Genomic DNA, 22,939 nt, shown 5'->3' on the forward strand with positions numbered 1-22,939 from the left:
GATTGACCCTCGGCTTTCCCATCTTCATAGTGCAATGTACCAGCCACCTCTTCCCTGATCGCTGTGCCCTGGGCGATGAAGAAGAAGAAGACAGGAGAAGAAGTGGAAATGAGAAAAGGACACCTATGAAATCAAAGTGCTGGGAGCTGAGCTGACAGGCAGGGGATGGTAGAATCTCTCCCTGTTTAGTGTTTAGTGATTCTTGGCTCTTAGCCACCTGTGACAGGGTGGTGTTGGCAGCTATAAATAGACCCCTCTTGGGATCCTGCAGCCTGGTCCCTTCTAACACGCAGAACACAGGGTCTGGCTAGAGTCGAAGGGAGCTGGGCAGTCCGATTGGTTTGGAAGGACAGTGGGGATCACTGTCACCAGCAGGGAGTGTAAGGAGTTAAGGAGGTAATCAGCTCACCAGCTGGCTAGCTGGGATAAAAGGCTGAGTGGGGCGGGGGGGAGTGGGGGGAAGGCCCCTTCTAACTGCTGCACTGTGCTTGGATCACCAGGCAGGACATAATAGTAAAGACACTTAGTGAGGGTGCCCTGGCGGAGTGTGTGCTGGGAAATCACCAGGGGGACTGACCAGGCAGGGTTTCCAGGGCTGGAGGGGAGTACTACATCCAGGGGTGCATTCGAAATGCCGGGCACTGGGGGTTTCAAAGTCGTCTAAGGGGATTAGGTACCCACGTTCCATTGAAATTCAATGAGATTTGGGGACCCAACTCCCTTGGGTTCCTTTAAAAATCCCACTGATGTAGATACAGCAGATGTGGGAGGTCAATAGATAATAGACCGTTAGAACTGATCTAGGAGGTCAAGAGATAACGCACCGTTAGAACCAGCTGCTATGCAACAAGCGCCATCACTATTAGGAATTATTTGTTATTTGTATTACGGTAGCATCTAGAGTCCTGAGTCAGGGATCAGGGCCCCATTTTGCTGGGCGCTGTTAAGTCTAAAGAGAGAAGCCAGACAAACCGATATAGACAGGCTCTAGAAATGACCAGGCACAATCTGTGCTACATCTCAACGGGGAGAAGCTGCCGGTTACATTTCCCCAACCCGCTTGTCCCGTTCTTTAATCAAGCCAGCCCCATTCTTCTCCTCCCTCCTCCCGGAGCATGTGCCCCAAGCAGGCCAAAGTGCCCTCCATTCACACCCCCCCCCAGGCTGGAGTTTTTCTGTCCCCGCCTCCCCACCGTCTGTGCTCCGTGGGTTAAGCAGATGCAGAGTGGCAGACCCTCGCTATTGCACTCGGCTCCAGTGACACGCCCTAGCGACCTAGACTGAGCCAAGTCCCCGATGGTGTCGCTGGTTTGCAGCGTGTACCCTGCAGCCCCGGTTCTGGTGCAGGGGGGAACAGCGACTCTCCAGGAGGGGAGCCGCTGTGCTTGCATCTCACTGGTGACTGATCTATTTGGGGAAAATCAAACAAACGGAAATCACTCTGGGAACAGCTGGGAAATGTCTCTTTTTAGCCACTCAAGATCAGGTGACACCAGCCCCGCAGGCATTGGATGGTCTTTGCCAATGTAAAATAAATATGTCGGTTCTCTAAAGGGACCCCTTGGCCTCACTGGATAGAAGATACTAAACACTTGCTGTGAAATCCTGGCCCCACTGAAGTCAATGGCAACCCTCCCCCCCCCATTGAATCAATGGGGCCAGAGTTTCACCCAGGATATTTTGCTTTGTGTCTCAGTGAGGTGGGAGCAGAGGCAGGATTCACAGTTGGCCGGGGGCTGGGAACATGGAAGGCAGAAATGGAAAAGCCCTGATTGGGCCAACGTCACAGAAGTGGACACTAAATCTGGGCACCTGAATCCTCGCCGAACAATGGCAGCTGGACGGAGAGACACAGAACTGAGCGGGCAGCCTCTGAGCCAAGTTCATTTATTATCTGCATATGCAAATCAAGCAGCTAGCCACCTCACACTCTGTTTTGGAAACACAAACTCCGGGCTGTTTTGTCAGCTATCTCACCTCTCGATAGTGCGGGACGTTCCCTACAGAATGTCTCCACTTGCTCTTTCAAATCAACTTCCACCCCCTTCCCCGGGAGACCATTCTCTGAGCCAAGGGCTTGTCTAGACCAGGGAAGTTGGCACCGGTGTTAGCAGCGTTGTTATATTTGGGCCAACCCCTAATGGGGAGACCCTGCCCAGGGGCAACTGGAGCGTTTGCTGGTGTGACTTGTAACTAGATTGGTGTCCCTAGCCCAGTGTGAATAAACCCAAGCTAGACAGGGCTAATGCACCTCATTCCAGTTCATTTCACTCTAGTTCAGTCATGTATAAACCGCTGGAGCTCGTCATACTGAGCACACACATGTGTATGTGTGTCATCCTGTGAATGGATGAAATATACACGTCTCCATGCGTGTTTGACGTGTTTCCATACATGTTCATCTCCATGTGAGTTTCGGAGTCATTCCCAGCTCTCTAGCTGGCTATGGGCCGAGGAAGGGAGTGTGGAAAGTTCATATGCAGAATATTTGCCCTGCTGGCTGTCTGCTGGCCAGCACTGTCACAGATCTCTTAATCCCCTTGTAAAGAAGCTCATTTATACTGAACAGCTGTACACGATCCAGCCAGGAACGAGGGTGCAGCCACATCTCTGATGCCTGCACAATTCCTTTGTGGGGATCTTTTTAAAGCTGGGAAGAAGCGTGGAGTTTGCGCTACAAATAAAAATCAGATGCTACTTCCTCTTTCCTAATCCACTGGGGAAATGCCTCTCCCGAATGCTTTCTATTCTTAGGAGGATTTCACATGAGGTTTCCATTCAAATGAATTCCAGGGTGCACGTTTTGAGCAGGGACGTGATCAGAAACGGCACATCAAACATAAAGTTGCTAGGCCAAAGGGAAGGAGAAATCGGAAATGTGTTCGACCCAGCTGTGGTCACAGAGCTGGGAATTTTACCCTGGTGTGAAAGGAATCCAAGCTCATGAAAAAGGCAAAGGGAATTCTCTTGGGAGAGAGCCAGATTTGCAAAGTCACACAGACAGGATAGCCTGGGGGACTAGCAGGCTACGGGTATTGTGAAGGAATCTCCCATTGGTTCTGTAGAGCAGAGGGGCTGAGGACAGTCAAGGCTCTGGAAGGTGGGCTGGCCCTTTAGGTATCCTGAGCCCAGTCCCTGGATGGCTTTGAAAATCAGGCCCGAGCACTGAAACCTGACTTGGAGTTTAATAGGGAACCAGCCGAGTGAGCCCCCTCCAAGGGTGAGAGAAGTTCGGGAGCCCAGTCGTATTGTCAAGGATACGACCAGCGGCCACATTCTGCAGCAGATGCAGATCTGTCCAGGCGGCTGCTTTCAAGCCAAGTCGCACAGCATTGCAATACCTAAGCCTGGCGGTAATGAACATGTGTATGACTGAGACCCTGTCATCATCCCACAGGCCAGCATGCAAGCTCCCAGCTAGCTACAGATGGCACAAAGCGCTTGGCAGCCAATGCTATGGGAGAGTCCTGAGCCTAAAGGGACCCCTACGCTGCAGGATTCTTTGAAAACTTGGGGACAGATGACCTAGGCTGGAGGAGATCTGGTGGCAGCAAACTCTTTGAAATATTCCCCTCTGCCTATTAGCATAAGCCTCCATCGTGCTTGGGTTTAGCTTCATCCAGCTCCTCCTCCTCCTCATCCATGGGGGATGTCCGCTGGACATGGGGAAAACTGGGTGCTGGCAGATCAGCCCCACTTCCTCCTGTTTACGCGTCTCGTGGCAGAGCAATGGCAGAGAGAAATTGAAAGTCGATGGGATTTATTTCGATCGTCAGCCCTGTGTTTGTGCAGCGCCTGGCGCCGCAGGCCCCGGAGCACTACGGCAATGCAAACAATAAAGAAGAAGAATCCTGGGAGCTAGGTGCCAAACTCCAATCTGTGCTTTAGAAAATGTCCCCTGGACTCGTTGAATGGGAGTTTCCCCGGGGCGCTGATCCTGCCTGGGTTGTTGCAGTTTGATGGGTGAAGCGCAGCATGTGTGGACCACAAGCCCTGCAGCGTAGTCAGCAGTCCCCTCCATCCTGGCGGAGTCTGGGCCAGGTTTTAGAACCGCTCCTCCCTGCTGACTCTGGGAGGCAGAGGCTATGTTAACTAGTTTTCCAGCCGGATAGCTAGGAAGAATAAAAGTAAAAACTATTTCCCCTACTGTTACTCACACCTTCTTGTCAACTACTACAAATCTTTTTTTTCTCCTGCTGATAATAGCCCACCTTAACTGATTAGTCTCGTTAGAGTTGGTATGGCAACACCCATTTTTTCATGTCCTCTGTGTGTATCTATCTTCCTACTGTATTTTCCACGCCATGCAGCTGATGAAGTGGGCTGTAGCCCACGAAAGCTTAGGCCCAAATAAATGTGTTAGTCTCTAAGGTGCCCCAAGGACTCCTCGTTGTTTTTGCTGATACAGACTCACACGGCGACCCCAGTGAAGAATACATGGTGAAGAATACATAACCGAGATCTGTCCTTTCTCTGCTGGGAGAGACTCCCTATGGTAGGCGGAGTTCAGGTGCTCAAATAAACTCTCTGGACTTCCTGAGTCCTCCAAACTGGCCTGGGAATGACCATGAGAACGGGCCCTGGTGAGTCGCCCGGTGCCAGTGAGAGAGTATCCTTCCTCGCAGTATTTCAACACTTCCGCCTCTAGCCCTGGCTGCAACCCGGGAGTGAAATCCCAGAACTTTAATAGAGCGGGGTTGTTTCTAGTTCAGGTCTGGAAATGGCCAAAAGCTGGGTGGGAGAAGAGGGGGTCTTATTCCCCCGAATCAGCCCTCCTGTCCATACCACTGACTCATTGTGTGATCTTGGGCAAAGTCACCCGGCCATCTCCTGGCCCTGTCCACCCGGTGGGAAAAGGGAGGGACACTAAGTGAACTCAGCTCTGCTGGGGAAGGATTACCCCAAAGGAATAGATGGGACTGGTAAGGAGCTGGTAACAGGTGCTACACTGGTGCTTGCTGGACTGGAGAGGACAGGGCAGCTGCAGTGAGGGGAATAGTCCTCTGTTTTGAGCCCTCTGCACTTGTTTTACATGAAGAAATATTGCTGGCAGCCACTCCAGCTCTCGGCTTTGTGAGCTGATATATCCCTCTGCAGATATTCATGGCAGGGGGCTTTGGAATCCCGGGGCGGGGGAAGCCTGGGGACACGAGCAAAGGGGTGTTTTGTTTTTGCAAAGGCTATTGAAATCCCAGAGCGATGTTAACTCGGGCCACTGGGACGCCCTCTCGGACCACTGCTTTTGGACAGGCTTCCCCAGGCTGCATATGTGCTAAGGGGGAAGAAGCTTCCTATAGCCAGGAAGCAAAGAGAAGCCGGAGAGCCATGTCTGGAAAACATTTAATGAAGCTGAATGATTTCTGGAGAGAGTCCCTTCAACCACATCGTTAATCTTGTTGCTTCACAGGGCTAGGGAGTTTTTGGTTTGGGGTTTTGAATAAACAGCTCTCTTAGCTGAAGTACAATACGTCCACATGGGAAAAGCCAGTGGGGCAGAAACAATGGCCGATTTCAGAGTGGGAAGTTGCGGGAGACCCTTGGCGTCTGCCCCGGTGCGATTTTGGGGGAGATGGCAGCACACGTACTGGCTGGTGTCTATTTCAGGAATCTGGGGAACACCCACTCAGTGAAGAGCCAACCGCCCAGAGGGATCAACTCTGACCCTGGGCCCAGTTTGAAGCTTCGCTCCAGGGAGGAGCTGGGGAAGCAGAAATGGGGGTATGCCACCCCTCCAGGGAGGAATGCCAACTGCAGAACCAGCTCAGCTGCTTTGGCAGAGGATGGACGCGCCCCCTGGCTCTGAGCAGGCAGCTGGAGTAGTCACTGGCTCACTCGGTCTCATTCAGCTCTGGTTCAGCTGCAGTTTTTCCCGTACAAAGAAATCTCGAGTAAAACCACAGAAGCGAACTGTTCCTGTCTGCACCCACTTTGCTGCTGAGTGCCTGTTGCAAGGGGTGTGTGGGGGGGGAGTCAGGAACTGCATGGTGCAACGCATTAAAAGGCTCTTTCATGCACATGCCAGCGGCGAGAAGACAGTAGAGAAACTGAGCGTGGAGGGTGACTGGCCCCGCAGGCTGAGATCCCTGCCTTTGAAAGCAGCTGGGGCATATTGGCGGGTCCATGCACCAAAGCTCAGGGTTTTACACCGAATTCCTCTCTCCCCCAGTGGGAGGAGCTGGGCCCTTTAGCTCAGGGCTGAGGTCTGCCGGGTAGATGGTGTTAAGAAAGCACGCACCGGGGTTCCCACAGCAACCAAACACTATTGTGGTTTTTGTAAAGCAGTCTCTCTTGGAAGCAGAAATGTTATACCAATAGAATAAAAACCAGCAGGATCCAGTGGGCCGGGGAGGGAGGAAAACTATTGGACACTAGAGGTTGTACCAAATGGACTCCTCAAAAGTGGGTATGCCTCACCTGGGCAGTGTAATTCTTTCCTGAGAGAGACGGAGCAGCTGCCCTTGAGCACCGCCAAGCACTTCCCAAGCCACCGGAGCGGGAGAGGCTCAGCTGCATCAGAATTTCAGACCCTCTCACTGATTTACAGCTGGCTGGAGAGAAGCCAGGGAGAGTGCAAAAGCGTAGGACTGCGTTATCAGAACCTCCCTGGAGGCTCTGTCCACCCGAGCCAAAAAGATCTACTGTGCTTTGCCTGGAAGTCAGGCACTGTTTGTGCTGAGCTGGGCAGCAAGAAATTCTCACCAAAATACTCTTTGATAAGTAGGAGAGACACAAACCCCTTCCCATGGTTATCCCATGCTGCCTGTCAACGGTGTGACTGCTTAAGAAGCAAGGCAGTGGCACAGGAATTCATTTCAAAGGAATTCCTTGTGGGGCAAGATGCAATTCAGTGTAAGAGGAGCTAGATCTGGCCTATAGATGGTATTGTACCAGTTCTGCTGGTCTTGGAAGAGGCCAGACGATGCGTGTGTGTACTGTCCATGACTGGCTGCCTACCTTTCTATCACTTTCAAGAAGCAATCTGTGGTCTCTAAGCTCCTTACTGCTAGTGGAACAATCAAATTGCAAGAGCAGATTATAATGCACCTCTGTCCAAATGGTTGGACTTAGCCTGTGTGCATAAATCCCACCAACCGGGAACGCCTATCTGAACCCCCCCCACCCCCCCAAAACAAGCCAATGGAGTTTGAGTTCTACTACACGAGGGTCATCTAGTCATGTAGTCTAACCTTCTGATTGCATCAGAGCTCTCTCTTCTCTTCTCTTGCTCCAGCCTGACTTCGTTTAGGCTGCGGTGAGTTAATGCGCAGTGTCGTTGCCAATCAAAGCTGGCTGAGGTGGGTGGGCACCAGCTGAAAAGTGCAGAGAAGTCTCATATGGCGAAGCTTCTGTCTATTTTCAGCAAGCTGCTCTGATGTGAGTAATGGCAGCTCTGCTGTCCCCAGTGCTCCATGTGGCATGGTTCCTGGCGCAGAGGGAATATTTCCTTCACTTTCCATAGATTCCCTGTAAGAGAATCTTTCAGAGAAAATTCCCTTTTCCTGCAAAGGGCTCCCTTCCTTCCCGTAACACACCACAAATGGATCATGTGTTGGCATGTCAAACTGCTTTCCCTCTGCATGTGAGAAGGGTCACAGGCAAGCTTAGTGACCAAGGGACCAGCAGTGATGGAGAAAGGAGCAGAGAAGAAAAAGGGAAAATAGTGAATGAATCCAAGAGTCTCATGTGCATGACAGCAGGAGCTTTGTGTCTTAGGTCATCTGCTCCTATTGATCCGTCCCAAGTGAGGTCATCACAGCTGGTTATGGTCGGAATAATTTTGATGTCACAAGCCAAGGGTTATGAATGTAGGATCTGAAGCCGATTCTGGAACATCACTATCACTCCCGGTGAAAGAGTAGAGCAAACAGTGTAAGGGAACTGACCAGGGCGGAAGGAAACAACGTGTGCAGCAAATGGTCTAGATTGGAAAGGGAAGTAGCATCCCAGACAGCCTTAATGGCGTAGCTGCCTCGGATACAAGACCAAGTGTGGTGGGCAAAGGGAATGATCCAAAGGGCCCAGATCCAGGCTGTTTTTTCCCAACCCAGGGTAAACATCAGCACGGAACTGCCACGACATAACAATGAAACACACGGATCACAATGAGTTAGAAAAGCCAAAGGATGGAGCCCAAAGTGCGAAGACCATCAGAAGGCAGGTCTGAGCATTACGATAACTGCAGGGTTTATGGTGCAAGGCAAACAACACGGGGGTGGGGGGCCACCCAGCCCAGGAAGGCTTCACAGAGGAAGTGGTCTTGCAGGTGGGGAGTGGAAGGGGAACAAAGATGGGTGCTTGGCAGGTGGGGAGTGGAAGGGGAAGTTAGAGAAAACTGGCTTTTGATAACCACGATTATTACTTATCAATGCTATGAGTTAGGTTCATGGAGGGTAGGTCCATCAATAGCTATTAGCCAAGATGGTCAGGGATGAACCCTACGTTCTGGGTGTCCCTAAACCTCCAAATGTCAGAAGCTGGGACTGGACAACAGGGGATAGATCACTTGAGATTCTCCTGGTCTGTTCATTCCCTCCGAAGCATTTGGCACTGGTCTACTGGGCTAGGTGGACAATTGGTCTGCCCCAGTGTGGCTGCTCTTATGTTTTTATGTTCTTGTGAATGTGCTTGGTGCTTAATTTTCCAGATTGCAACTTAGATGGATACTTCAGAAGTTGTGCCTGTGGCACCCAAAGAGTTACAGGAGCCGGGTTCATGTAGCTGAACAAAACAATCCCCACCACGAGAAAGTGTGACTCAGAGTTAGTTGCATGCTGGCAGGTTGCTGCGTGTGCACTGGGGACAGGACCTAGAAGTTGTTGTTTACTCTTTTTAGAGCTTGGATTGGCTACACGGTTGCGGAACCCGAGCTACTGGTTCCACTAGCCCTTCTTGTGTAAATCAGGAGTAACTCCTCCCAACGTCCATGGGTGCACAGGACACCAGAATCTGCCCTTAGGCTTGAGGGTTGGGCTGCAGACAAGGCAGACTTTGGAGTCCAAGCACACGCTCTGCCAAGATTCAAAACCTCAGAGAGAATTGCTGCTGGCCAGCCAAGAAACCAGACAATAAGCAGGGAAGGTCAAGCGGGAATGTGGGACAATGACGTTCTCCACCAGGATTCAGCGGAGCTGAAAGGGCTGAGGCAGCTGCAGGGTCAGAGACAGGGCACAGCCGAACTGGAAATGCCCAAAAGCTGCAAAGATGGGACAGGATGGCGCTGAGTGAGTTCCCTGGCCTGGCCGCTCTTGGGCCCCATTCTCCAGCCTGTTGCCCGAGTGGAGAACCAGGCATGGTTTGTCTTTCACTTGCCTTGAAGCAGCAAACGAGGCTGAGATGTGGCTGGTGCCTCTGCAAATGCTCCCATGTCCTTTGCTGAAATGTACTTGGCCATTGTGTACAGCAAGTGACTGGAGCCCAGAGGAGCAGGATGGTTCCCCTCCGCCAGGGTGAAATGACATTCGGGTTGTATTGGCACTAAGGAGCCCAGTACTCAAGGCCTAACTGTGAGCTAGCGGGGGCAGGGGGTGCAGGGAAGAGCATCCAGTGCTGCAGCCTGGACCCTGAGTCTGAACCCGGGACTGTCCACAGTACAAGTGTGGGGCGGGGCGGGGCGGGGGAGAACCGACTCTTCTGCACTGATGAACAGAGCTGGGGTAAGAAGAGGGAAGGAGGTGCTGGGAATCCCTGGCTTCTTGATTATTAAACTAGACTGTCTCTCTCCCCCCCCCCCCCCCCCCGCCCCACACACACACACTTCCTTTTCTTGTGCACTAAATTGATCCTGTTTCTAGCAGAGAAATGGAAGAGGCAGAGGGGCTCATTCAATACCCCTGGCAGGGCTGAGCTGGAGCGGTGCATAGAGGGCAAAAAGCTCCATAGGACCATCAGTGTGTGTCCCGCAGGGCAGGGCAAGGACTCGCTGTAGGAATTTCTGTCTTTCTTTCTCTTAAATTGCCCTTACACTGAGGGCTGTTTCTCTCGGTCCTCTAAGAGGCAGCTGGAAATCGAGCCTGGTGCCAAGTCCCTTCTGTGAAGACACCAGATGTGCCTGGGCCCAGCACCTGGAAACGTTCTGCTGCTTCTTCCGCCCAGTGTGCCTGGGAGCTCCTGCCCGCTCCGGGCACCAGGCCAGGCTTTCGCCCCCAGGCTGCAAGGCTCCCGGTTCGAATCCCCACCGTGGTATGACCCAGCACGCTCACACAAGTCCAGCCACTGAGTCAGCTAATCGGTTACATCTGCTCCAGTGTCTGGCCACCAACTAAGAGACAGAGCAAGTGGTGACCAGGATGGGAGCGGCTCCCACGTGCTGTTCCCAGAAGGGGAGGAAATGGGAAGACAAGCAAAGTGTGGCTCCCAGCTGAGCCAGGCCCAGTGCTGCTCCTCCAGGCCTAGCCAGCTCCGCGGTGGCCGGGAAGCAGCCCTGTGCCTCTGGCCATCACTCAAGGGGTTGTGCTGAGGGGATGAGACAGCCCTCCACCGGCCAGTAGGTGACACCCAACAGCCAGGACATGGCTCTGGGCTGGGAGCTTTGCTTCTGAGTCGCTTCGGGCCTCGGTTCAGTGTCACGCTCCAGGCCTAGCAGCTGAGAGGCCTGCTCTGAGCACCCTGCTGCTGGCCCTGGAGCCCAGCACTCTCCCACGAAAGCTAGTTATGCACCTGAGAAGCTCATTCTGGCTGAGTCCCCTTCCTGCTCCTCTCCCGCCCACTCTGGCTGATGGACACGGTGCGGGAACTGCAGGCACGCAAGCTGGGCAAGCTGCAGGCTTTTCTCCCTGTCTCTGGGGATTGGTCCTGCTTTGAGCAGGGGGTGGGACTAGATACCTCCTGAGGTCCCTTCCAACCCTGAGATTCTATGATTCTGCAGTGCCCCGATAGCCATTAATCACTCAGCCTCCTGTTGGCGAGCACGCCCCGTCCTAGCCCCAATCCCCCCACTCGTTCCACTCACAGGCTCCACTACATGTTTTTGTTTGAACTAAAATTAATTTCTCCCGCGCTGAAAATAGCCAGATGGGAAGGAGGGCCCAGCTGCTCCGACGGCAGATAAAGCAAGAATAACAAACCCAGCACGTCCAGCACCGTTGAGAGAGCAGTGGTGTGTTATTCCTGGTGATGTCCAGCATTCCTGGGGATCTCAGAGCTGAGCCGGGACCCGGTGACGTTAACCTTGCAGGAGAAGGTATGGTTGTTCAAAGGAGATGCTGTAGCTAAATGCCTACGAAGAAGGATGCAGAGGCTCTAATGAGGAGACAGCGTCTGCCTCTACGGACACTATAGGGATCTGGGGTTTGATTCAAAAGAGAGAACAAGGGAGAAGGTAAATCCAGCAGTGGAAGAGAGGAAGGGGGATGGGCTTTCTCTCAGCCATCCATTCATTCCCAGCACCTCCTCCTCTCACCTGTTCTTGTCTCTTCCTATTTCCCCTTATCGTGGGCTCCTGCACCATCCCTTTCTCCCTCCATTAGTAGCAGCCGTGGGACCTGACAACTTTCAGATGTGCCAAGAAGTGCCCTTGCTAATCCCCTGGGGCACTCTTTGTAAAAGTTGAGCTTTGCCCCAGTGTCCTTTGCCAAAATGGCCTCTTTCTGTGCTGTGGTGCTGTGTGCTGGCTGGCAATCTCCACCCCAGAGGTGGTCGCATGGCACTTAAGCATCTACGTAAAAAGGCCAAGAAAGATTATCAAAAATGTTAGGCTGCTGGGTCCTTGTTTAGGCATCTAAGTAGGTGCCCTGATTTGCAAGAGTGCTGAGTGCACCCAGTAGCACCACAGGACTCAGCACTTACGAAAATTACGCCTCAGTATGGACGGAGGAGTCTAACGTTAGACATTGATTTTTGAAAATCCTGCTCAAACCATGAGGCACACACTTATGTGCCTAGGCTGAGATCTGCAAGGCTGACCAGAGTCACACAAAACCCATTCATGTCAATGGGAGCTGTATGGCTGAAACTCTTAGTTTTGAAAATCTCACCCTTGGTCCCCCTACGTGCAAGTGTTGTACTTGTACACACAGTCAGGAAGTTGCACACGCATGTTTAGTTAGGTGTCTTTTCGTGTGCAATTCCCCAGCTGGTGCATACAGTCACAGTAACTGTGCATGTGCAGATTAGGTCACGTGCATGCATTCTGCACCTGCATGCCTAAAGTTTTTGAGAATCTGCACTTAAAATACAAAGAGCTCTGAAATCTCATTTTGCCTTTAGAAAATGTTGTGTCTTTTGCTTTTTACACACCACCACCACCACAAAGGTACCGCAAGGGGTCCCAATAACTGTGTTTACTAAATACACACAACACACAACTGCTGCTCTAGCTGGTCTTTGGCCCGCAGAACACAGTGAGCACCACCAGAGGGTTCACACACTAGTTAAAAGAACACAACTCTATTCCTACACACTGTAAAAAACAAACAATAAAGCGATCCTTCTTCCCAGGCCGTGCACCGTTGAGTGTGCCTTGAATCTCGTGGTTTGGGCACCCCCTCATCCACACTAAGGGTATCCGTCACTAGTGCCTTTGCACACAGCTGCAGGCGCAGAGCGCCAGATTCCCCCCTCCTGAGAACTGAGCCCTAATGACAGCAGCTGAAGGGACCTACGAGCCAAAGCACGCCTTGAACTTTCTGGGTAACTGGCAGACGCAGTGTGTGTTTTGTTTTCAAAACCCAGTGCCGCCTTCTACCCCAAGTTTGTTTATTCAGGCTTCGGATCCAATCAAAACAGGTTCCAGTTAAATTAGAGGGGGGAAAAAAACAACCCCAAAACCCAGTCCCTTTCCGGGAATTGCTGTGCTGGGACGAGGTTATACGGGCATCGGCCTTTGCAGTTCCTCGCTCAGGCCCTGCCACCCTCCCCTCCGTGGCTGGGTCGTTTCTGCAAAGCGACCTGGGAGTCAGGGAGATCTGCAGGCCCCTCCCCTCTGTCCCCCGCTGCTATTAGCAGTTCTTAGCATTACACGACAGCCAGAGACCCCAGCTAAGATCGAGGCTCGCTGTGCTAGACACCACGCAGCCGCGGAATGGGAGAGAATCCCCTGCCCCAAAGGCCTCTCAAAGACCGTCGTCTTATCTGGGGATACTGAGGCACAGCGCGCAATCACCGCAAGCTCAGCTCTCTCCTCGCACGGGGCTGGGCAGCCTCTGATCCAGCGGCTAAGGTCTCAAGGAAGGGGGGAGGGTCTTTCCCTTTATCCTGTTGGGTTGGTGCCCCCCCCCCACGCTCATCCTACCACCGATTGCATCCGGGTTCCCAGATGGGGTGCTTCTCCGCTGCCCAACAGCTGCCCAGATGTGCAGCTGCACCGCCCCCCACTGGGAATCTTCACCAAGGCTAATATTTTGGCCCTGCTCGCGGGCCAGATTCCAGCTGCACTGCCCCGCCTGCCCCTGTGCTCCGGCTGCCCTGAGCTCGCCTCGGTTCTAGCGCTTTAGTTTTAGCTCTGCTGGGAGGAGCCCTGACTGATCCATTCACACGCGGTCAGGCACATGAGCAGTGCCGGCAGCAGTCCAGGGCCGGGCACGGAGATGTGACTCCAACCGGAGGACAGGGAGTTGCAGGGCGTGTCACACAGGCCAGCGTGCAGAAACCCCCGTGAGGTGGAGGGGAGTGGCTGGGGCAGCATCCAGTGACATGAGTTCTAAAGGATAATTGGACAATGGTATGTATCCATTGTACCGGTATGTGTCCACAAGGCTTTCCATGTGGCCATGCCAGCTGCTGCTGTGTGGATATATGAAGAGCAGGGCTAGAAACAAGGGGAGAGAGGTGTGCCTGCATCTCTCCAGAGGAAGAGGGGATTTCAGTTCCCAGCTAGGACGGTGGGTACCCTTCCAAGGATGGCTCTGAACAGGTTTGCAGCAGGATGGAGTTGTGGGGAGTGTGGGGCGGGGGAGAATTGGTTCACAGACCCCCTTCAGTTCAGAATAGCTCAGGTTTGAACTACAGCTGGGGGACCCACATCCCAACCTCTGGGATGCCTCCAAGTCCGGGAGTTTGGTTTGGCCAAGCCTAGAGCCAGGGGTCAGAGGCGACACTTGGCTTGTGATGACAGAAGAACAGCGTGACGGCACAGAAGCTGGGCCATGCTCACAAAGCAGCTGTGTCCTGAGTATCGAAGCAGTGTGATAACCTATCCCAAGGCATGTCAGCATCCTCAGTGCCGCAGCTGTGCTAAAGGGTCAGCTTGATCGGAGCTACCCACATGCTAAGGGCCCCTCTGCCTCTGATCAATGGGAAACTTTCAGGCAAGGCCGGAAATTCAGAGACAAGCCACGGCCTGGAATATGCTGGGGCATCTATAGGGCTTCTTGTCCAGGTCCAGTGGTGCTACTTCACACTCAATGGGTCGCGGCATCGCTTCCTACTCTGGGAGGGAAGGTGTAGCCAAAAGAAAGCGGGAGACGCGGCACCTGGGAACCAGGATCTCGGTAAGAACCGTGTCCCCCCCAAGAACCCAACACGATCTTGCTGGAGTACTTTAGAACATGCTTTGCCCGCAGCAAAGATGCGGCTGTGGGAATAACAGCTCCCGACAAACGTCAGCCGTCTCACCTCACTGGCAATGGGCAAACACCACACGGCGCCAATGTAAACAGGAAAGAAAGAGGCCAGTCTCTGCTCCTTACCAAGATCCCTTGCAAGCTAGCAGTGTGCCAGGATGTTCTGTGCCCCAAGAGTCTCTGACCATGCGCAGGGGGAAGGAAAAGTCTGAAAAAAAGCCTTTTAATAACACAACTTTCTGAAACAGTGCTTCCTAATTTCCCTGGATGTGGCATCGTGTTAGGACACCCAAATTAGGGTGCAGCAGTCAGAACTGGGGACTGGGATCCAGGACTCCTGGGTTCAATCCCTGCCACAGCTGCACTCCATGGTCCTGAGCAAGTTGTTTAACCTCTGTCTGACTCAGGCTTCTTCGGCCTAAGGGTGCTGGGAGATATCCTATCTCCTAGAACTGGAAGGGACCTTGAAGGTCATCGAGTCCAGCCCCCTGCCTTCACTAGCAGGACCAATTTTTTGCCCTAGATCCCTAAGTGGCCCCCTCAAGGATTGAACTCACAACCCTGGGTTTAGGGAGGATTGGTTAACCGATAGGAAAAGGGCTTTCAAATGCAGGGCTGGAAAGAGCTGGAGAAAGGCCAAACCTTTGGAAGCCTGAAGGAATTTCACAGGTGATTGGAAGGAAGTTTAGTAAAAGCCCCCTCTGCCTGACACCTGCCATGGGTGGGTGCTACTGAAATCTCAACCCCAGGTCTCTTCCTGTATTGGGCATAGACCAGAACCTGATCCCTTCACAGTAGCAAATGTAGAATCCCATTGTATGGTGGTTCTCCAGAGCTTTTCATTTGCCTGAGATGACAGTAGCATGTAAACAGGGCCAACGCCTACCTCATTTACCTAGATACTAAATATAAAGAATACCTAGGGAATACTGGAAGTGCTGAGGCACTGATACCTAGTTATCCACCTACATTTTTCGAAGAGATGATCACCTGACATGCACCTAATATTGGACTGTCTGGCTCCAAATGTCCAGTGCACATTGCTTCAGGGAGAGCGGTGCACCTCACCCTGCTGAATGATCACCATTCCCTTCATCATCTGTTTCCAGAATTCCGAATCAGGGAGAAATTCCTAGCGTGTAGCACCATATGCACCCTCAGCTAAGTAGTGCCAAGCCTGAATCAAAATCCTACGTCCACACGCCCACTAATGCTGGGAAATGTCAAACCCGGGTCCAAACTGTGCAGCTCAAGCAAACGCTAAGCAAAGGAATCGTTCCATTGAGAGTGCATATTCTTTTCTGGTTTAACACTCTGGAGTATTTTCTCTGCCCCGGGTTCTTAGAATCCATCCCGTAGTTTTGTCTGGGCTGGCTAACTGCTTGGGGAATGTCTTCCAGGAAAATAAGAAAATAAATGTGCCACATCTTGAAAGGGTGCTCCCGAATTCAGCAACTCACGTAAATACATAGATCACATGGCGCACGATGCTTTCAGAGAAAAAGCTTTTTTTTTCTTCTTCCAGAAAAATTATTAATAACTTTCCAACCTTCTGGAATGAAGGGCCATGTTTGCAGTTTAGTTGGCTCACTTTAATGGGGGTGGGAGGGAAGGTTGGGAACTCTGGCTTTAAGACACAGGGAGGAAAACAAGTGAATTTTGTGAACAACCTTAAAGTGTTAGAAGATCAAAGCTCTGTGCGTGTTGTCTGGAAGCAGAAATTTCCCTCTGACTGTGCAGTCTGGCAGAGGCAACTGCAGAGGATGTGCAGGTATTTTTATTGAACCTGACTGGAGCACTCCGGGCAGTCATTTCAGATTTAGCTGGAGAAAGGCTCTGGACGCAGAGACGGCCTCGGTCCCCTCTTCCTCTTCTCACCAGAAGATCCCCCACCTTGTTCGCTGTTCCCTTGCTGCAGCTCAATATTTACGGCTCTTTAGGGACCCTGTCCCTCACCCCCGGGCCAAGAAGGGATGGAGCTATTTTGGGGTCTGACGCAGGCAGCTGTTTGCACTGCTGCCAGATGTGGGGGTCAGATGGCTCTTTGGAGAAACCGTTGAAAGGAAAAGTCTCTTCTTTGCTGGGTCGCTCTTTCCTGTCACCCACTTTCGGGTCTCTCTGGGACCCGAGCTGCAAAATTCAGGCCCACACAGAGATTTCACCCCCTCCCCAGCCACCTGGAGCGGAGATTTTGGTTTGACCCATGATAGGAACTAGGCTTGAAACTCAGATGTGGAAGGATCCGAGGCTGGATTCTCATGCCCCCAGCCAGAGTCTGAGGGTGTCCAGATGTGTGTGTGTGTGTGTCGGGGGGGGGGGAGGTTGGTGCAGGCCCATCCCTAGCTGTGGGAAGGGGGGGCTGTAATTTAATCTCTGGGGTCGCAGTTCCTCTCTCACCTTCCTCCTCTCATTCTCTCCCTCCATCCACACGCATCTGCGCTGAGTACACCCAAACTGCTTCCAAATGACAGAGGCAAGCAGCACTACAAGATGGGAACTCAAGAGAGACCCCGGGCCTGATCTCCCCCACGCCCATGTGAATCTAGAGTAGCAGAGCTGCCTGTTTGCTGGGGTACATCTGCCTTGTCCCCTCCCTCTGCCTCCGGCTCATTCCTTCCTGCTTCTGGAGGGCTGGGGTTCGGTCTGCACTTGCTGGCTCAGCAGGCACAGGTGGACGAGGGCGTCCGTCGGTGTTTTTACCTGGGTGCTGCCACTGGTTGGGAGTGAGATCGGCTGCAGTGGTTCTCGCTCCCGTGGGTGCTGCCCTGGAGGTAAGTGGGAACTGAGTGTGCACACGGGGGGTTCGTCTGTACGGGCTGCTGCATGGAATCTCGTCTCCTTTTCCCGGGAGGCGGCACAGATTCCTACCAGGCCTCCGAGAGGGCCTGCTTTTCACAGTGATTTTCCAGGCACGGTCCGATGCCTTGCTGGGGTGGGGCTTTGCAGGTGGAGTGTAGTCACCCGTCCCTTCTGAAACTGCACAGTCTGGGCCTGGATTTAGGGGCAGCAGACCCTGGATGACACTGAGGCTCAAGTCAGTGACAGGGGCCAGCCACAGGTGTTTTAGTGCCTGCAGACATAGCCCTAGGGCCTGGGAACCTCGGGCAGGGTGGGGAGAGGGAAGGCACTCTGCTAGCGGGACTGAGGTTTCATCCCTGCTGCTGAAATCTCATCGGTGACATCAGAATGGCCATACTGGATCAGATCAACGGTCCATCGAACTCCGTAGCCTGTCTCTGAGACTGGCCAGTGCCAGGTGCTTCAGAGGGAATGAACACAACAGCGCAATCATCAAGTGCTCCATCCCCTGTCAGCCAGGCCCAGCTTCTGGCTGTTGGAGGCTTAGGGATACCCAGAGCACGGGGTTGCATTCCTGTCCATCTTGTCTAATAGCCAGTGGTGGATCTATCCTCCAAGAATGTAGCTAATTCTTTTTTGAACCCAGTTATACTTTTGGCCTTCACTAGATCCCCTGGGAACAAGTTCTGCAGGTTGTCTGTGCATTATGTGAAGAAATACTTCCTTATGTTTGTTTTAAACCCGCTGCCTTTTAATTTCATCAGGTGACCCTGGTCCTTGTGTTATGGGAAGGGTAAATATCACTGGCCTACTCACTTTCTCCATACCAGTCCTGATTTTATAGATTTCTATCATATCCCCCCTTAGTCATCTCTTCTCTGAACAGTCCCAGTCTTTTTAATCTTTCCTTGTATGGAAGCTGTTCCATACCCCTAATCATTTTAGTTGCCCTTCTCTGCACCTTTTCCAATTCTAATATATCTTTTTTGAGATAAGGTGACCAGAACTACGCACAGTATTCAAGGTGTGAGCATAGCATGGATTTATATAATGGCATTGTGATGTTTTCTGTCTTCTTATCTATCCCTTTCCTAACGGTTCCTAACATTCTGTTAGCATTTTGACTGCCACTGCACATTGAGAAGATATTTTCAGAGAACTATCCATGAGGACTCCAAGATCTCTTTCCTGAGAGGTAACAGCTAATTTAGACCCCATTGTTTTGGATGTATCATTGGGATTATGTGTTCCAATGTGGATTACTTTTATCAACACTGAATTTCATCTATCATTTTGTCACCCAGTTTAGTGAGATCCCTTTGTAACTCTTTGCAGTCAGCTTTGGACTTAACTATCTTTAAGTAATTTTGTATCTGTAAATTTTGCCACCTTACTGTTCCCTCCTTTTTTCAGATAATTTATGAATATGTTGAACAGCACAGATCCCAGTACAGATCCTGGGGGGTCCCTGCTATTTACCTCTCTCCATTGTGAAAAATGATATTTATTCCTACCCTTTGTTTCCTATCTTTTAACCAGTTACTGATCCATGAGAGGACCTTCCCTCTTATCCCATGTCTGCTTACTAAGAGCCTTTGGTGAGGAACCTTGTCAAAGGCTTTCTGAAAGTCCATGTATATTATATCTACAGGATCGTCCTTGTCCACATGCTTGTTGACTTCCCAAAGAATTCTAATAGATTGGTGAGGCGTGATTTCTCTCTACAAAAGCCACGTTGACTGTTCCCTGACATATTGTGTTTATCTTTGCGTCTGATAATTTTATTCTTTACTATCATTTCAACCAGTTTGCCTGGGGCTGGAGCTAGATTCACCGGCCTGTAATTGCTGGGATCAGCTCTGGAGCCTGGCGCCATGAGGGAGCCTGTCTCAGCCATATGAAGGGCTGCAGTGACTCAGAGCTGGGGTTTGCTGCTTTGGAGACTTTACTGACAGCTCTGCTTAGACAAACCGAGTCCTGACAGGGTCAAGAGAACCGTCACTGTCTGACGGCTGGGGAAAGGGCATCAAATAAGTGAGCATCTTGAACCTCTGCCCATTTCCCAGGCAGCATTCCCACGTGACGAGGTATGTGGATTTCACAGCATTCTCATATGCTATTCCAAGGGTGGATCCTCCCACCCTGAGGGTCAGAGTCAACATGAAACTGCAGCAAGTTTCCTGTGGACAGATTTTGTTGTGTGCCAGGGCTAATCCTGGTCCCATGGAGATCAACGCGAGCTTTGGCATTGTCTTGAATGGGAGGAGGAGGAAACCAGAGTCAGCTTTCTGGTGTGAGGGTGGCTCAGAGCTCTCCTTTGCTAACCATGGAGGATCTTGTTCCGGGCTTGGCTTTTGCTCTGGGACTCCAGCCATCTTGCCACCCACGTTGAGCTTGAGAATCAGACCCTAAGTACAGCCTTCAGCCCCCTCACGTCACCTTGGGGGGAGGGGGGGTTAAGCAGTAACGGGTCGATAGAGGCTCTCACTACAGCGCTCTCCTCTGGAGCCAGATCTCAAACACCCAGAAGTTTGCTGTTTTAGACCTTGGGTTTGGGTTTGGCCCAGTATAAAGATTTGGGGCCATTTGGATCCAATTCTGTTTTCAAATATCCTCCCCATCGAAGCTGAGATCTGGAGTGAAGTGTCCAGGTTGCTGTCCGTCGTCCTCTGGAGATCCTGTCCTGCTCTGAATGGGCAGGAGGGTTTGAGGGATCCCATGGCACGCACCTCTTCTCTGATGTGCGGTGACACCCCCAGGGCTGATCCGGCACAGAGCAGGTGTGGAGTACTGGCCACCCTGGGCACAGAGAGGAGTGTTCATGAAGTGTCCCGTCAGCATGAGGCGGGCACGTGTCTCCATGGACACGCCTGCACTCAGTCACTTCTTTCCCCTGCCTGCCTGTGAGTACGGCAGTGGGGCTATGGGGACAGGAGGCGCCCCGCCCCTCCGGGCAGAGGAGCAAGCCTCCAGTTTAGCCTTAGTCATGTCACCTCCTCTTGCGCTTTCCCCAGAGCCCAGTACACCCACACCACACACAGCTGCGCTTGCACTATCCATGCCAGAGTGTGAGCATTTCCCATCCTGCCGGTCTTCGGTCACGCGAGCCAGTTTCCACTTTGTGACAGGCTCTCCGCTCACCCCCCAGTGGCTGTCTGGACTAATTGGAGTGGGGAGCTCCCCTGGGCCGAGTGACAGCGGTGTGAGGAGGGGAAGCCCTAAGCTGAGACCAGGAGCACTTCACCCCCTGGAATCAGAACCGGGTTTATCGCTCCTCTGAGCTAAGAGTTGGTGGGTGGGGAAAAAAATCTCATTTCTGACTCCCACTCCAAACCCGGTGGGTTCTAGAGATCCGGAAAGAGCTCCAGCCTCTAGCGATTCTAGTTCCACCTGTTTCTGGCAAAACACTGGTTCTGGATGGGTCGATGTCATTCCCCGGGCAGGAGGGACTGTCAAGCACAACCCTTTGGCTGTGATTTGCAATGCCTCTTTGGGGATGCGGCTGCCTCATGGCCAGGAATGTTAGTGGGAAATTGGTGTCCACGTTGACCAGGTGGCTTTGACAGTCGCAGCCTTTATTGTTTGCCTGACACAAGCATCTATTGGGCTAGACACACGTTTATTGCAGTGGCTGTTCTCACAAAAAGCAAAGCTTCACGGAGCTCCACAACGTTTTGCAAAACCTCGCGTTTAAAAAAATGAGACGTTCCAGAGGTCTGACCTAGTCCCCGTCCCTCGCTCTGCCAGAATTCCCCAGGTGTTTTACAATAAACCAAATAGACTCGGTGCCAGATCCTGCATGAAATCAATAGGTGAGCCGAGGGTACGATGAACGCATGGCAGGGCTACAGGCGACAGAAATCGTGTGAGAATACAGCACCAGTCAACATCAAGATGAAACGTTAAACAAGTACTAAAGCACTAAACAAGCCTTCTGGACTCAAGGGGGCCCGATTCTGATCGGAGGGCTCCCCCCGTGAGACCCCACTACGCTCAGTGAAATTGCACAAGAGATGAACCTGGCCAGAGGGATGGCAAGGGGCATAAGCCAGTGCAGAATTCAACCCAGTGTTTCCAACCTGCCTTGAAAGGAGCTAACTTGGGGGTCAAACCAGGAGCTATCCCATAGCTCTGGTGGTGCCCAGGCAGCGACAGTCCTATCCCGCCGAGGTTCAGGGCATGGGCGAGAATTCATGGGGGCAGAAGCTCAGGAAGGTGTTTGGGAGCCAGATCATTAAAGGGCTTGGAAGTTGGACCCAAACCTGTGCCCACTGACTCATCAAACTCCCTCTGCCCATCATCCCTCCATTCACCATTCCACTCCATGCCCATCACCAGAGCGTCAGGGCGCCTGCCCTGAGGGCAATGAGACGAGGGGCATGGCAGTGGTGGTGAGAACCTTCTCCCCACTGTGGCCCCTCCCCCCCCCCTGGCCAGGTGCGCCCCTTACCTTCAGCAGCCACTGGGTGTTGTTCTCTAGGACCCTCTCCAGCTGCTGCACGCGCTGGGCGGACCAGTTGTGGGTCTGCAGCGTGGCGGCGGGCGAGTCCCCCTGCAGCGTGTTGGCGCGGAGAGTCGCCCTCGTCGGCGGGCAGGGCTGCGGCTCGGCCTCGGGCAGGACGAAGGTGTAACTGCACTGCCCCTGCTGGACCCGGTGGGATCGCCGCCTGCTCCCGCCACCTGTCGCCCTCCGCTGGCCGCCCTCCGCCCAGAAAGCCACCGTCACGCAGGCAAAGGCCACCAGCTTGAGATTTACACTGTGCATGGTGGCTCCGAGACCTCTGCTCCAGCTGCTCCACACGCTGCCCCGGCGAGACCCCACACTCCCTGGTCCTAGCCGAAAGCTGCAGAGCGGGAGGGGACAGTCTCTGCAGGCTGCAGTTTTCAAGCCACTGTTTGCACAGAACAAGTTATTGGGCTCTTTAAACCAAGTCTAAATAATGTAATTTTGGCACTTCCTCCGTCCTCGCCCCTCGAAGCAGCCCCAGCCCTCCCAGCCCTTTTATCGTTCTCCTGGCTATGCAGCAGCCTTGGCCCTCTTGCGGGAAAAAACAGTGTTTAAAAACAATACTTCTGTCTTTTTTCTTTCTTAGCCCACTGCAGGGAGCTCAAGTTTCACATGTAATCATCAATGTTGAGACACACACACACACACACACACACACACACACACACACACACACACACACACACACACACACACACACACACACACACTGCCTCTGTCCCTCCTCTGGGCTGCCCCCCCCCCTTCCCCTCTGCCTGGACCCTGGCTATCTGCCTGCTCCTCTGAGGACCCATGGAGTGACCCCAGCAAGAAATGAGAAGAGAAACTCTCCGATCCTGCAGGCAGGGATGAGGTCTCTGCTCAGCTCCAGCCCCGAATCCCACCCCACCAGCCCCCACTTCAGATTCTCCCCCATGGTCCCAGCACAGCCACATTTCCCAGTCTGTCCCTCCCTGATCAGCACCAGCTGTGACCCTGCAGGGTGCAGGGAAGTGACATTGAGGCAAATATATTTCCCTGCCTGTTTCTATTTATACTATCTGAGGAGGCTGGGGCCTGTATTTAACTGAATCCGCTGCAAGGAAAGGCCGCTGGGAATACATCCCAGCCAGAGCTCGCCCTAGAGCTTAGGGGA

At 52.6% G+C, this 22,939-nt stretch overlaps 1 protein-coding gene across 1 annotated transcript in view; it reads right to left on the minus strand.

The window, feature by feature from the left end:
* ANGPT4 (angiopoietin 4) overlaps positions 1 to 22,062 on the minus strand; it is a 38,816-nt gene extending 16,754 nt beyond the window's left edge. Inside the window, exon 1 of the mRNA XM_065414615.1 lies at positions 21,748 to 22,062. Coding sequence (XP_065270687.1) covers positions 21,748 to 22,062 — 315 coding nt within the window. The remainder of the gene's footprint in view (positions 1 to 21,747) is intronic.
* Between the last annotated feature and the right edge of the window lie 877 nt (positions 22,063 to 22,939).

This window comes from Emys orbicularis, chromosome 12 (genome assembly GCF_028017835.1).
Source record: "Emys orbicularis isolate rEmyOrb1 chromosome 12, rEmyOrb1.hap1, whole genome shotgun sequence".
Lineage (NCBI taxonomy): Eukaryota > Metazoa > Chordata > Testudines > Emydidae > Emys > Emys orbicularis.